The sequence below is a fragment of the Nyctereutes procyonoides genome, unplaced genomic scaffold (assembly GCF_905146905.1).
Source record: "Nyctereutes procyonoides isolate TBG_1078 unplaced genomic scaffold, NYPRO_anot_genome, whole genome shotgun sequence".
Lineage (NCBI taxonomy): Eukaryota > Metazoa > Chordata > Mammalia > Carnivora > Canidae > Nyctereutes > Nyctereutes procyonoides.
The window spans coordinates 24,109,622-24,125,555 of NW_026575048.1; the positions used below are offsets into that span (position 1 = coordinate 24,109,622).

General features: G+C 37.1%; 1 protein-coding gene across 5 annotated transcripts in view; it reads left to right on the top strand.

Moving 5' to 3' along the window:
* Window positions 1–15,934, top strand: part of LCLAT1 (lysocardiolipin acyltransferase 1) — a 198,629-nt gene that overhangs the window by 115,478 nt on the left and 67,217 nt on the right. For all 5 annotated transcript variants that reach the window (XM_055327474.1, XM_055327475.1, XM_055327472.1 and 2 more), the window contains exon 5: window positions 7,930–8,046. In XM_055327474.1, coding sequence (XP_055183449.1) covers window positions 7,930–8,046 — 117 coding nt within the window. The remainder of the gene's footprint in view (window positions 1–7,929; window positions 8,047–15,934) is intronic.

Below are 15,934 nucleotides of genomic sequence, written 5' to 3' on the forward strand. Positions count from 1 at the left end.
TAGTTAAAAGCAGCCCCTTAAATTTCTGTGTAAATAGAGACTAACCAAACAAAGCAAAAAACCTTTTTTTTTTTTTTGAGATCAGCAACTTATTTATTTATTAAACTGTAGATCTCTTCCAAAAACCTTAAAACTCCCTGGGTTTATAGTATGTCTGAATCCTAAATTTAAGAAAATGATCTGCGTAATAGCTATTGCTATCTTCTTTTTTTTAAATAAATTATTTTTTTATTGGTGTTCAATTTACCAACATACAGAATAACACCCAGTGCTCACCCGTCAAGTGCCCCCCTCAGTGCCCGTCACCCATTCACGCCCACCCCCCGCCCTCCTCCCCTTCCACCACCCCTAGTTCGTTTCCCAGAGTTAGGAGTCTTTATGTTCTGTGTCCCTTTCTGATATTTCCCACACATTTCTTCTCCCTTCCCTTATATTCCCTTTCACTATTATTTATATTCCCCAAATGAATGAGAACATACAATGTTTGTCCTTCTCCAACTGACTTACTTCACTCAGCATAATACCTCCAGTTCCATCCACGTTGAAGCAAATGGTGGGTATTTGTCATTTCTAATGGCTGAGTAATATTCCATTGTATACATAAACCACATCTTCTTTATCCATTCATCTTTCGATGGACACCGAGGCTCCTTCCACAGTTTGGCTATTGTGGACATGGCTGCTAGAAACATCGGGGTGCAGGTGTCCTGGTGTTTCATTGCATCTGAATCTTTGGGGTAAATCCCCAACAGTGCAATTGCTGGGTTGTAGGGCAGGTCTATTTTTAACTCTTTGAGGAACCTCCACACAGTTTCCAGAGTGGCTGCACCAGTTCACATTCCCACCAACAGCGCAGGAGGCTTCCCCTCTCTCCACATCCTCTCCAACATTTGTTGTTTCCTGTCTTGTTAATTTTCCCCATTCTCACTGGTGTGAGGTGGTATCTCATTGTGGTTTTGATTTGTATTTCCCTGATGGCAAGTGATGCAGAGCATTTTCTCATGTGCATGTTGGCCATGTCTATGTCTTCCTCTGTGAGATGTCTCTTCATGTCTTTTGCCCATTTCATGATTGGATTGTTTGTTTCTTTGGTGTTGAGTTTAATAAGTTCTTTATAGATCTTGGATACTAGCCCTTTATCTGATACGTCATTTGCAGATATCTTCTCCCATTCTGTAGGTTGTCTTTTAGTTTTGTTGACTGTATCCTTTGCTGTCCAGAAGTTTCTTATCTTGATGAAGTCCCAATAGTTCCTTTTTGCTTTTGTTTCTTTTGCCTTCGTGGATGTATCTCAAAGCAAAAAACCTTGCAGGTGCCTGGGTACTAGGCATTCTGGGCAGCAGAAAGAACACCTGCACAGACCCTGAAGTGCAAACCTGCTTGGCTGGTTTGAGAACATAGAATGGCCGCCAGTAGTCTCTTTGCTGGTGGGAGGAGTGTTGACCCTGGAGTATTACCAGCAGTGAGCTGACAAGACAGGAGGCTGTGGTCAGAAAGAGGGAGGCTATTGCAGTTACTAATAATCAGAGTCCGGAAGTGGGTAACTGAAATGGAAATAGAAGGAAAAATCTGCATCTCTTCATGTCTCTGATTACCTCAGCACGTTGTGACTCTATGTTTTTAGAACTACTTCTGTTCCCATTCTACAGCAGAGTTCAGTTTTGTCTTTGGATCCCCAAAGTCTGTGATGAACTGGAAGAGGAAACTTCCAGTTTCCTGGAAGTAGTTAACTACTCGTCTTTGTACTGTCCCTGAGATTCCTCCTTCCATGGAAGGTCCTCCTAGCTGTCTATCACATAGTGTTTTGAGTTCTGTGCCCAGGGTATTCTCCTCAAATGAATGTGAGATGAGCTTATTCCTTTCCATGTTCACAGTCTATACTTTTATCTTGCTGGGGACTATGCATATTTAGTTCTTTAACTTGTTTCTTCAATTATGAAAATAGAGTGTCACCTTTTTAGAAGTGTATTCTTTGAATATTATACAGTTGTGGAATCCATATATGGTTTTTTGAGGTTTGAGGACTCTGTGATCTTAAATTTATTCCTAGGAAGGTTGAGTTTATATAGAGGAAGTTTTTTTTCTTATGACTTGGAATAGTCTGTAAATTTTAGGATGCAGCTGAGAGTTGCAGATTCTAACATCTGCTGTCATCAGAAGGTATTTCATGATCTCTCCCAGCAGTTGAGGCCAAATTTCTGAACACTACTTTTTCCAAATATATTTGCTGAATAATGGGTTTGGTTCTTCTTGGAACTTATAAAGTTACCTCATGGAATGGAAAAAGAAGTTTTTGCCAACAATTGGAACATATACTTGACTCTGTAACTATATTCAGCCAAACCATGTTCAGATGTTTGTACATGATGTGCTAATCATGTGCCCATTCTGTTGGGGAGTGGTTTTGGTTAGTAATATTAGCATGTTCTGTGCCTGAGCAAGGCAGACATTTCACTTTGCATTGAAGCCCTAAATTACTGGGTTAAAAGAAATGTTGAGTTGTTACATTTGACATATTGGCTACCTTTTTTTTTTTTCTGGGGGGTCCAGGTCCTTATATTTTATTACTATCTTAGTTTTATTAGCATCTTTTAATATTTCAATTTTTATTATGTATGGACTATTTTATGAACATTTTAGTTTATTTGTATTATTGTATTTCAGTTTTCATTGTATATTGACTACCTTAGGAAATCCTTTAAGTAATTTTAAAGATTTTTTTATAATAAATTTATTTTTTATTGGTGTTCAATTTGCCAAAGTACAGAGTAACACCCAGTGCTCATCCTCAGTGCCCGTCACCAATTCACCCCCACCCCCCTCCCCTTCCACCACCCCTAGTTCGTTTCCCAGAGTTAGGAGTCTTTATCTACTGTCTCCCTTTCTGATATTTCCCACACATTTCTTCTCCCTTCCCTTATATTGTCTTTCACTATTATTTATATTCCCCAAATGAATGAGAACATATAATGTTTGTCCTTCTCCGACTGACTTACTTCACTCAGCATAATACCCTCCAGTTCCATCCACATCAATGCAAATGGTGGGTTTTTGTCGTTTCTAATGGCTGAGGAATATTCCATTGTATACATAAACCACAGCCTCTTTATCCATTCATCTTTCGATGGACACCGAGGCTCCTTCCACAGTTTGGCTATTGTGGACATTGCTGCTAGAAACATCGGGGTGCAGGTGTCCCGGTGTTTCATTGCATCTGTATCTTTGGGGTAAATCCCCAACAGTGCAATTGCTGGGTCGTAGGGCAGGTCTATTTTTAACTCTTTGAGGAACCTCCACATATTTTTCCAGAGTGGCTGCACCAGTTCACATTCCCACCAACAGTGCAGGAGGGTTCCCTTTTCTCCACATCCTCTCCAACATTTGTTGTTTCCTGCCTTGTTAATTTTCCCCATTCTCACTGGTGTGAGGTGGTATCTCATTGTGGTTTTGATTTGTATTTCCCTGATGGCAAGTGATGCGGAGCATTTTCTCATGTGCATGTTGGCCATGTCTATGTCTTCCTCTGTGAGATTTCTCTTCATGTCTTTTGCCCATTCCATGATTGGATTGTTTGTTTCTTTGGTGTTGAGTTTAATAAGTTCTTTATAGATCTTGGATACTAGCCCTTTATCTGATACGTCATTTGCAAATATCTTCTCCCATTCTGTAGGTTGTCTTTTAGTTTTGTTGACTGTATCCTTTGCTGTGCAAAAGCTTCTTATCTTGATGAAGTCCCAATAGTTCATTTTTGCTTTTGTTTCTTTTGCTTTCGTGGATGTATCTTGCAAGAAGTTACTGTGGCCAAGTTCAAAAAGGGTGTTGCCTGTGTTCTCCTCTAGGATTTTGATGGAATCTTGTCTCACATTTAGATCTTTCATCCATTTTGAGTTTATCTTTGTGTATGGTGCAAGAGAGTGGTCTAGTTTCATTCTTCTGCATGTGGATGTCCAATTTTCCCAGCACCATTTATTGAAGAGACTGTCTTTCTTCCAGTGGATCGTCTTTCCTCCTTTATCGAATATTAGTTGACCATAAAGTTCAGGGTCCACTTCTGGGTTCTCTATTCTGTTCCATTGATCTGTGTGTCTGTTTTTGTGCCAGTACCACACTGTCTTGATGACCACAGCTTTCTAGTACAACCTGAAATCTGGCATTGTGATGCCCCCAGATATGGTTTTCTTTTTTAAAATTCCCCTGGCTAGAAATACAAATCAAAACCACAATGAGATACCACCTCACACCAGTGAGAATGGGGAAAATTAACAAGACAGGAAACCACAAATGTTGGAGAGGATGTGGAGAGAGGGGAACCCTCCTGCACTGTTGGTGGGAATGTGAACTGGTGCAGCCACTCTGGAAACTGTGTGGAGGTTCCTCAAAGAGTTAAAAATAGACCTGCCCTATGACCCAGCAATTGCACTGTTAGGGATTTACCCCAAAGATTCAGATGCAATGAAACACCGGGACACCTGCACCCTGATGTTTCTAGCAGCCATGTCCACAATAGCCAAACTGTGGAAGGAGCCTCGGTGTCCATCGAAAGATGAATGGATAAAGAAGATGTGGTTTATGTATACAATGGAATATTACTCAGCCATTAGAAATGACAAATACCCACCATTTGCTTCAACGTGGATGGAACTGGAGGGTATTATGCTGAGTGAAGTAAGTCAATCGGAGAAAAACAAACATTGTATGTTCTCATTCATTTGGGGAATATGAATAATAGTGAAAGGGAATATAAGGGAAGGGAGAAGAAATGTGTGGGAAATATCAGAAAGGGACACAGAACATAAAGACTCCTAACTCTGGGAAACAAACTAGGGGTGGTGGAGGGGGAGGAGGGCGGGGGGTGGGGGTGAATGGGTGACGGGCACTGAGGGGGACACTTGACGGGATGAGCACTGGGTGTTATTCTGTATGTTGGTAAATTGAACACCAATAAAAATTAATTTATTAAAAAATAAATAAATAAATAAAAAATAAAATAAAATTCCCCTGGCTATTCGGGGTCTTTTCTGATTCCACACAAATCTTAAAATAATTTGTTCTAACTCTCTGAAGAAAGTCCATAGTATTTTGATAGGGATTGCATTAAACATGTAAATTGCCCTGGGTAACATTGACATTTTCACAATATTAATTCTGCCAATCCATGAGCATGGAATATTTTTCCGTCTCTTTGTGTCTTCCTCAATTTCTTTCAGAAGTGTTCTATAGTTTTTAGGGTATAGATCATTTACCTCTTTGGTTAGGTTTATTCCTAGGTATCTTATGCTTTTGGGTGCAATTTTAAATGGGATTGACTCCTTAATTTCTCTTTCTTCAGTCTCATTGTTAGTGTGCAGAAATGCCACTGATTTCTGAGCATCGATTTTGCATCCTGCCACGCTACCAAATTGCTGTATGAGTTCTAGCAATCTTGGGGTGGAGGCTTTTGGGTTTTCTATGTAGAGTATCATGTCATCGGTGAAGAGGGAGAGTTTGACTTCTTCTTTGCCAATTTGAATGCCTTTTAATGTCTTTTTGTTGTCTGATTGCTGAGGCTAGGACTTCCAGTACTATGTTGAATAGCAGTGGTGAGAGTGGACATCCCTGTCTTGTTCCTGATCTTAGGGGAAAGGCTTCCTGTGCTTCCCCATTGAGAATGATATTTGCTGTGGGCTTTTCGTAGATGGCTTTTAAGATGTTGAGGAATGTTCCCTCTATCCCTACACTCTGAAGAGTTTTGATCAGGAATGGATGCTGTATTTTGTCAAATGCTTTCTCTGCATCTAATGAGAGGATCATATGGTTCTTGGTTTTTCTCTTGCTGATATGATGAATCACATTGATTGTTTTACGAGTGTTGAACCAGCCTTGTGTCCCGGGGATAAATCCTACTTGGTCGTGGTGAATAATTTTCTTAATGTGTTGTTGGATCCTATTGGCTAGTATCTTGTTGAGAATTTTTGCATCCATGTTTATCAGGAATATTGCTCTATAATTCTCCTTTTTGGTGGGGTCCTTGTCTGGTTTTGGAATTAAGGTGATGCTGGCCTCATAGAACGAATTTGGAAGTACTCCATCTCTTTCTATCTTTCCAAACAGTTTTAGTAGAATAGGTATGATTTCTTCTTTAAACGTTTGATAGAATTCCCCTGGGAAGCCATCTGGCCCTGGACTCTTGTATCTTGGGAGATTTTTGATGACTGCTGCAATTTCCTCCCTGGTTATTGGCCTGTTCAGGTTTTCTATTTCTTCCTGTTCCAGTTTTAGTAGTTTGTGACTTTCCAGAAATGTGTCCATTTCTTCCAGATTGCCTAATTTATTGGCGTATAGCTGTTCATAATATGTTTTTAAAATCGTTTGTATTTCCTTGGTGTTGGTAGTGATCTCTCCTTTCTCATTCATGATTTTGTTAATTTGAGTCTTCTCTCTCTTCTTTTTAATAAGGCTGGCTAATGGTTTATCTATCTTATTAATTCTTTCAAAGATCCAACTCCTGGTTCTGTTGATCTGTTCCACGGTTCTTCTGGTCTCGATTTCATTGAGTTCTGCTCGAATCTTAATTAACTCTCTTCCTCTGCTGGGTGTAGGATCTATTTGCTGTTTTTTCTCTAGCTCCTTTATGTGTAAGGTTAGCTTTTGTATTTGAGTTCTTTCTAGTTTTTGAATGGATGCTTGTATTGCGATGTATTTCCCCCTCAGGACTGCTTTTGCTGCATCCCAAAGATTGTGAACAGTTGTATCTTCATTTTCATTAGTTTCCGTGAATCTGTTTAATTCTTCCTTAATTTCCTGGTTGACCCTTTCATCTTTTAGCAGGATGGTCCTTAACCTCCACGTGTTTGAGGTCCTTCCAAACTTCTTGTTGTGACTTAGTTCTAATTTCAAGGCATTATGGTCTGAGAATATGCAGGGGACGATCCCAATCTTTTGGTATCAGTTCAGACCCGATCTGTGACCCAGTATGTGGTCTATTCTGGAGAAAGTTCCGTGTGCACTTGAGAAGAATGTGTATTCAGTTGAGTTTGGATGTAAAGTTCTGTAGATATCTATGAAATCCATCTGGTCTAGTGTATCATTTAAAGCTCTCGTTTCTTTGGAGATGTTGTGTTTAGAAGACCTATCGAGTGTAGAAAGCGCTAGATTGAAGTCACCAAGTATAAGTGTATTATTATCTAAGTATATCTTAACTTTGGTTATTAATTGATTTAAATATTTGGGAGCTCCCACATTCGGGGCATATATATTGAGGATTGTTAAGTCCTCTTATTGGATAGATCCTTTAAGTATGATATAGTGTCCCTCTTCGTCTCTCACTACAGTCTTCGGAGTAAATTTTAGTTTATCTGATATAAGGATGGCTATCGCTGCTTTCTTTTGAGGACCATTTGAATGGTAAATGGTTCTCCAACCTTTTATTTTCAGGCTGTCGGTGTCCTTCTGTCTAAAATGAGTCTCTTGTAGACAGCAAATAGATGGGTCCTGCTTTTTTATCCAGTCTGAAACCCTGTGCCTTTTGATGGGGTCATTAAGCCCATTCACGTTCAGAGTTATTATTGACAGATATGAGTTTAGTGTCATCATGATATCTATTCAGTCCTTGTTTTTGTGGATTGTTCCACTGGACTTCTTCTTAAAGGGGAATTTTAAGAGTCCCCCTTAAAATTTCTTGCAGAGCTGGTTTAATTTCAAAGATTTAAATATGAATTTCAGGAAATAGTTATAAAAAGTCCTATCAGTAGTACACTATTATAAAAATTACAAAAATTCTAGGATCTTTGTTAGGGACTAAAGTGTTTGTATCTTTTCATTTGACTCCTACATACTATATTCAGTAATTACAGATGAATTAACTGCCATTTAATCAAATCTTTCACTGTTTTCTTATCTCTTTTATCTTCCTTTATTTTATGGCTTCTAATAGTCTTTTGTTTTGTTTAGAAAACAGCAAGGCTCGAAGTAATGATTTTGCTGAAAAGAATGGACTTCAGAAATATGAATATGTCTTACACCCAAGAACTACAGGCTTTACTTTTGTAGTAGACCGTCTAAGAGAAGGTAAGCACCCATCTCAAAAGGCGAGGTTTATGTGAGTGGCAACAATTGCTAAACTTTATAGGTAGCCCTTTAGAATTTATGAAGCATTTTTTCATATTTTTTCTCAGGATATAAGATACTGTGGTTTTTTACTAAATTGACCCCATATGCTAAAATGTCTTATTATGTATTCTTTAAAAATATCAGAGATATATTTATAAATTTTTTTTCATCCTCTTGCAATAGACAGAAAACACATACAATTAACTCATATTCTATTTTTTTTTCAAATTTAGAGAATATTTATTTTAGATTTACATTATATATGCTGAAAAATTATAGATGTGTCTCATGTATACATTATTTTATAAAATCTTTACATCAGTCCTGTGTTGATATTAGTTAATTCTCATTTTGTAGATGATGAAAAAGGTGTATTTGATTAATTTCAAGCAGGAATAAGAAATAATTCACCCTACTGCCCTTTGTTTCGATTTGTCCATTGGAAAGGGAAGGCCAAACAGTACACCTATGCCTGAAAATTTTGAAAATGCATTGTTTTTTTTTTTGTTCATATTCTATTTTTAAGGTTTTTTTTTTTTAAAGCACCAAAACTGTCTTGAAAGTATCTTAACATACTATTGCTCTTTATAGCTTGAAAAGTATTTTTGCATTTACTATTTCACTACTCCCAACAAATGATTCTGGTTGGTAGGAAGGCAAGTACTCCTTCCATTTTATAGTTAAATAGAACTGGCATACAAGGAGGTTACTAAATTTCCATAGGTGAGGAATGGAACCTCATTTTTCTGCTTCCTAGTTTGTAGCTCATACTACTATCTCACACTTAGTCAAGAGCCATGTCTATTGATGGGCATATCAGGATAAGGTGGTTCCATTGATGGTATCACATTTGTTTAAATGTTTACATTTTCATATTTGTTATGTAAAATAACCAATTGTACATCTTATTTGTATCTTTATATATTGATACATGTGTAGAGACAAAATAATATATATGAATATATATATATATATATATGGAAAATGAGTTATCCAGAAACATGCTGAAATGTTACTAATTTTACAAGCCCAGAGTCACCTAGTTCAAGAAAAATCTTATTTGCATGTTTCTGCTCTCCACTCTGATTTCTACCAAGCCATATTGTATGATGGTGACACCTATGATAAATTATCACCCTCATCTGATAATTGCTAAATTGTCATAAAACTGCTTGTGGTTAACATGAAAGATGTTCTTGCATCTTCTCTCAATGGCATCACTGTTGTTCCTTTAGGGTTTAATGTACTTTAGGATACAAAGTGGAACTTCAGTTAATGAACTTTGCCAGGATGAGGCATCTTTACAACTAAGTACCCATGATTTAGAAGAAATATATAGTCCAAAATTACATTGGTAGAGTAAACCAAAAATGTTTTGTCCCTGTTAATTTGGCTTTCTCTTGAAATTCTGTGGTAATAACTAATATGAAATGACTTATGGGCTTGATGGTCTTATTGCATATGAAATAGTGTCTATCTACCCAGTGAAGCTCCTGCAGAACACAATTCTTCATGCCTGTGGAATGGGACAGGGAGGTATAAAGACATTCAAGTGGTGGTGGGTTTTTGTTGTTGTTGTTTTTTTTTTTTTGCTTTTTTAATGTGGTGCCACTTAATTGCCACTTAACTGTGGCATCCAGCTTAGGCTCACCCTTCTCATTCAACAGTATGTTTTCTATTTCCTCACTAATCTCACTAAGCTTATAGTATTTAATGATTTCTTTAAGTATTTTTGACATCATGGAACACATTCATCTACTAGATTTCTCTATAAACACAAGCATGTTGTTGGAACACATCTTTTACTAATAAAGATCTTCCTAAATGTAGGCAGGATAATAGATTATCTTACAGTGGATAAGGATGTATCTATAGAGTTCTCTATTCTGAAATCTGGAAGATATTTTAATAGCAAGCTGATTTATAACTTTGGGGAATGCGAGTTACTTAGTCATCACTCAAAGTACTAGTCAACAACCACAGTGTATAATTTTTCCTGCTAGAACTGGCAACTGATTCCACACCCCCCATCAGTGCAAAAAAAAAGAGAAACCCAGATGATTCTATTTACTTCAGTTAGAAAAGAAGAATATATTGTACAACATAATTATAAAAAAAGAAATAGGATTATAACAGTAATAGCAGCTAACATTTATTGAGCATTTACAACATACCAGGCGTTGTGCTAAGTATTTTATATGTATAAGGTCAGTTAAACCTGACAATAACCATTACCATACATGGTAGTTACTGTTATTAATATTCAACTTGTAGGGCAAAACTGAAGCAGAAACTGAGGTGAAGGAGCTTCTCAGAGTTATTCCTCTCATTGAATATCCCACACTCTTTCTATTATAACTTGGTGCCTCTTATATTTGTAGTATGATTTTAGTTAACAGAACCTTCAAATCATAAAGCACTTTTGTAACAATAGTGAACAGGATGGCTTTCCTCAAAAAAGAGTTTAAAAAGAAAAACAAAGAAGCTTAAATGGTCAGATCATGGAGAGAGTACCAAAAGAGGAAGTTACGGTTCTGCCTAAGATAAGGGGAGCAGGCACACCAAAGGAGGCATCAGGGGAAGAGTCAAGGGCAGCTCTGCTCTCAGGAATCAGGTGTGGTGTCAAGTGAGCATAAAAAGTTTCATCAAGGGTCAGAGGTGAAGAGGATCTTTTTCTCTTTCTTTCTTTCTTTCTTTTTTTTTTTTTTTTTTTTTTTAAGATTTTCTTTATTTATTCAAGAGAAACTCCGAGAAAGAGCCAGAGGGAGAAGCAGGCTCCATGCAGGGAACCCGAGGTGGGATTCGATCCTGGGACTTCCAGATCTTGCCCTGAGCTAAAGGCAGATGCTCAACCACTGAGCCACCCAGCTGTCCCAAGAAGTTCTTAGAAACCATCTAGCCCAGAGTACCTTCCCTAGAAAAGGAATTAAAGCCTCAGAAAGGGCCTAACCCAACTTTCTAATCTTTAGGTCCCTGAGATTTGCTTTTGATAATCAATTATGTAAAAAACAAGCTCTCTGTTTTAACAAATAATCATTATAAATAAATTATTCCATTCTGGAGACCACATATTAAAATGAATTATCATAAAATAACATCTTCACTGCTCATGCACAAAACTAAATTCAGTGTTGCTGACATCAGTTTGGCAGTCAGCACTAATGGGCACATAGAAGTTTAGGACATCAAGAAGCTAAGGATGAAGTCTTACCAAGAAAAACTGAAGAAATGAAAATGCAAAACAAGGGAAGTAGCTTCTGTGCCTCTGTTCAGAATATATTTCACTGAGATTAAGAACATTTAGAAAATACACACTTATCCTGAAATACCCATTATATAATGTTATACAGATGTGTTGTTCCTATAGTAGTAACAGCGAGAAATTTGTCCTGAGCACCTTAAATTTCACCATTAATGTGCTTGCTTTATACTCTTATTAGATTATAACCTTCTTGAGGGTATGCAATGTTCTGTACATGGTGACTTAGTCAGTATTAGTTGAGTTAAATTTTTTTTCTTTAATCTAAAAAATAAGACAAGCATAGTGTCCTAGCATGTTCTCCTCAATATATATTTCACTGATTTCTGTTATGGATGATTTCAGGTGTACCTCTAATCACATTTCAGTATGATTATGTAAGTTTTTTCAGTACTAGACTAACCCAAACCCAAAAAGAATTTTCTGACTTAGAGAAAAAAAGACTGTTATATGAGAAAGTTTTTTTTAATTGACAGTTATAATAAATTCATCACATAATTTTAAACTTGTAATTCATCCTCACCAAAATGAGTTATATCATCATCTCTGGTGTTTTGTCATTTTTAACGACAGTTTTACTCTTCTTTGATTTTAAATAAAGATTTGGTCCCATCATTACTTGTTAAATGTTTGATAAGCAATTACTGAGCTGTAACCATGCAAGAATTCCTTTCACCATTAGGCGGCACAAATATGTACATTTGAAACTTGATGTTAGGTTAGAGTGGTTGGAGGTGAGAATAAAATACTTAATATTCTGTGTGAAGGTATGTGTTGTTTAAAATATGACCTTGCCTACAAGAAGTTTACAGTCTTAGTGTGTAAATAAGAATACACATGGAAAAATCTAAAGGAAAAGTATAATATGACATAATTACATGCTAAATTTTATGGAATATCATATATAAATATTTTGCTGAATAATTATAGGAGTGTTCAGCAAAGAGAAATCATATAGTGTTGAAACACTTCTTCAAGAAGCTGCAGCCTCCTTGGACCTTGAAGACTATATGTGATTTGGGTAGGCAGAAAAAAGGATGGCTGAAGGTAGGAGAGGAAGAATACAAGAGAGGGCATAGAGTTTAGGCCAGTATGAGGCTAAGCAGTAAAGTAGTCACAATGAATGTGATTGAGCTGACCACTTAATTGTACAAAACAGACAATAGATAAGAAGGCGGTTTGGAGCCATTGTGGAAAAACTTAACTCCTGCCCCAAAATAATCATGTTTTTAGTCATCCATTTCTAGCTAAAGTTATTCAAGGAAATCACCTCATATGTTAATGCTCTGAAACATCATACAAATATATTTAAGTTTTGGGTTTTAAAATTCCAAGTAAAATAATCCATATTTTATTTTTATTTAATTTTTTAAAAATTTTATTTATTTGAGAGAGAACATGAGCGGGGGTGGGGGCAGGCAGAGGAAGAGGGGGAAGCAGATTCCCCACTGAGCTGGGAGCCCAATGATGGGCACAATCCTAGGACCCTGAGATCATGACCTGAGCTGAAGACACGCCCAACTGACTAAGCCACCCAGGCATCCCTAAAATAATCCATATATATTTTTTTAAGGATTTTATTTATTTATTCATGAGAGACACAGAGAGAGGCAGAGACATAGGCAGAGGGAGAAGCAGGCTCCTAGCAGGGAGCCCGATGTGGGACTCGATCCCTGCACCCCGGGATCATGCCCTGAGCTGAAGGCAGACGCTCAACCACTGAGCCACCCAGGCGTCCCAAAATAATCCATATTTTAATCCATGTTTAGCTCCTTTGCCTAAATTCTAAATATGAAAGATGCTGTCTTTCTACTATCTAGGAGATAGAGGACTAGTCACTAAGGAAAACATAAATTCCCACTAGCTAATTTGGATCAGCACACCTACTCAACCTCTTCAATCTGTATTCAGGAAGAGTTACTTACTGAACCCCCAGATTACATACTTAGTATCTAGTAGTCCTGTGTTTGGCTCCTTCATTTTGGTCTATTGTAGTTCTTATTTGCTCCAAGAAAGCTGGCAGTTACCTAGGAAGTAAAAGCAGTCTACCAATCATAGATAGTTCAGTCTTCAGGGTTTTCAGACAATTTTAATTTCTTGCACTTTTTGCTTAGTGTTCAACTGAGCACAACTTGCCTGTAGCAAATGTTGCAGTGAGAGACCAAGATGGCCAGCAAGAGCCAGCATTATCTGGGGCTCACACTGCATTTATTCTAATTTTAAAGAGACTCCTCCAGGATTGCATTTCAGTTACCCTTCCTAACAGCTAGCATATTCTAGGAGGCCAGGAAGAAAGGCAGACAGACTATTGAAATATTGGGTGCATTAAATGCCATGCACTCTGACCTTTTCATGTGACTTTTTATTGCTGGAAACTATGAAAAAGGATAAGACCTTTCCCTTATGTTAAAAAAAATGTAATTATACAGTAGCTCTTTGACATTTGCTAGAATATTTCCTGAAACCTTTTCCATTTCCCCAAATTTGCAAATATCTTGGTAGCAGAGAGGTTGGCTCTCTTTTGAGACTGTTTTACAGAGAATGAAGCTTTTATCTATTTATGGTGATGAATAGAATACAACAAACCTAAATTAAGTTTGGCTACTGATCAGTAGGAAGCACATGGATCAGCTAAGTAACTTGGTCTCACACATCACAAAGCAGAAAGGATTTAAATTTGCCTTAGCAAAATTATATGTGATTACATGTCAAAGACCTTTTGAGTCTCTCAGGTTGAATCTCTGAATGCTTTAATGGCATTTATGTTGTTTTCTTTGCTCATTTTAGTTCTCTCTTTCATAGAAAAAATCTGAGCTGCTCATTTAGGACAGATCTTGGCATTGTGTTAATGAGAAAAAAAAGTCATGATAGCCTTAATGAACAGTGACAGAAGCCCTATGGAGGCTACTGTACATAAAGACAACCATCTAACAGTTACTTGCCATGTGCCAAGCACTGAGTTCTTCACACGTTTCTCTACCTGCCCATGCAATAATAACACCAGGGAGCTATTTAGAACATAGATGCTCAGGTCTGGGCTTAGACCTGCCGAAAGAATCAAAGTCTGAAGGTAGAGTCCTGAGCTCATAGCTACCTCCCTAGTCACTGTCCTACAGACCCCCTTATTCTCATGACTGCACAAGGCAACCCTTTGCCTCATGCCAGCCCTGAGGAGACAGACTCACTTCAGCAACTTGCCCAGGGTCACATAGCTGCAGAGTGGTACATGGCTTCAGCTCTGTTTGATGCCAAAGCCCATGTTCTTCCCACTGTTTAGTAAATTAACAGTTTTTCTATTCCAAGTGCTACAAAAATGTAATCTTGGTAGGGTTTGTTTTGTTTCCTTCTCTCTTTCTAAGACTTCTCCCTGGTATACTTGGCTATACTGTGCATTTTGTTTAAAGCAGAAAAATATATCAAAGGTTCCCTTTTTTCTGTAAAGCACATCCTTTACTGGCTCCTATGTTTACTGGCTCCTCCTCCATTTCTGTAATCCTTAAAGCAAAACAAAGACACATGACACTCATAATATCTGTCCTTTCTTTCTTTCTTTTTTTTTTTTTTATATATCTGCCCTTTCAAATTGTGATTCCATTTTTTTCTTTTTTGCCACCAAGTCTCAAAAAAAATTCCCTGAAGACTTGATTTTTCTCAATACTAGCTCACTTCCTATAAAAACAGGATATTTACTATTAAAATTATTAATAAATATATTATAAAAATAATATTTATTATAAAAATTGAAAAAATTAATTATTAGAAGAAAAAGATACCCTTCTGAGGTCAGTTACTTCTCAGAAATACTGGTGTGTACTTTTTGACAGAAACTCTTCTTGTGTTTTTTTCCCACATGTATTCCTATACATAGCAAACAAAATCAGATTACATACTTTGTTTTAGAAAGTTTTTAAAAGTCTGTGCATGTTTTCTCATTATCCTTAATTTTTATAAGTATATGTTAATGTATGGATGTAGCAGAGAGAGGCACCACTATTTGTTAAACTAGTCCTCTATTCAAAGTTAAAATCGTTTCCAGTTTACCACCCTTATAATCAAAGTATGCATAAATCTCTGTAGTTATTCCCTTGGGATATATTTCCAAGTCTAATTACTGAATCAAAGGGCATACATTTTTTAAGGTTTTAAAAAATTGTATTTCTTTTCTTTGTCCTATTTTAGTTGGCCACCAAATTCTATTGATGTTGCCTTTTAGAGAGCCATCCCTTCTTCCTCCATTTCCACAGTGGCCTGAATGAATGGGATCCTGATTTCTCCTTTTGACTTGCTGGCTTTCTGACTGGCCTGCCTCCAACTTCTTTGCTAATCCATATTGCACTTAGCTCCCAGTAAGTCTTCATAAAGTGCCACTCGGATGTCACTGTGTATGTGTTTATTCAGAAGGTGTTTCTTGGGCATATGTGTTGTTTGGCCTGCTGAAATACCCAGACACAGCCCATTCCTGTGAGTACCCTAAGGTTTAGAGGTTTAGTATCGTAATCATATCATAAGATGTAATATCATAATCATAATGTAGTATCAATACAGAGAGGAATAGAAAGTATCTTGAGGACGTAAAGAAAGGTTAGT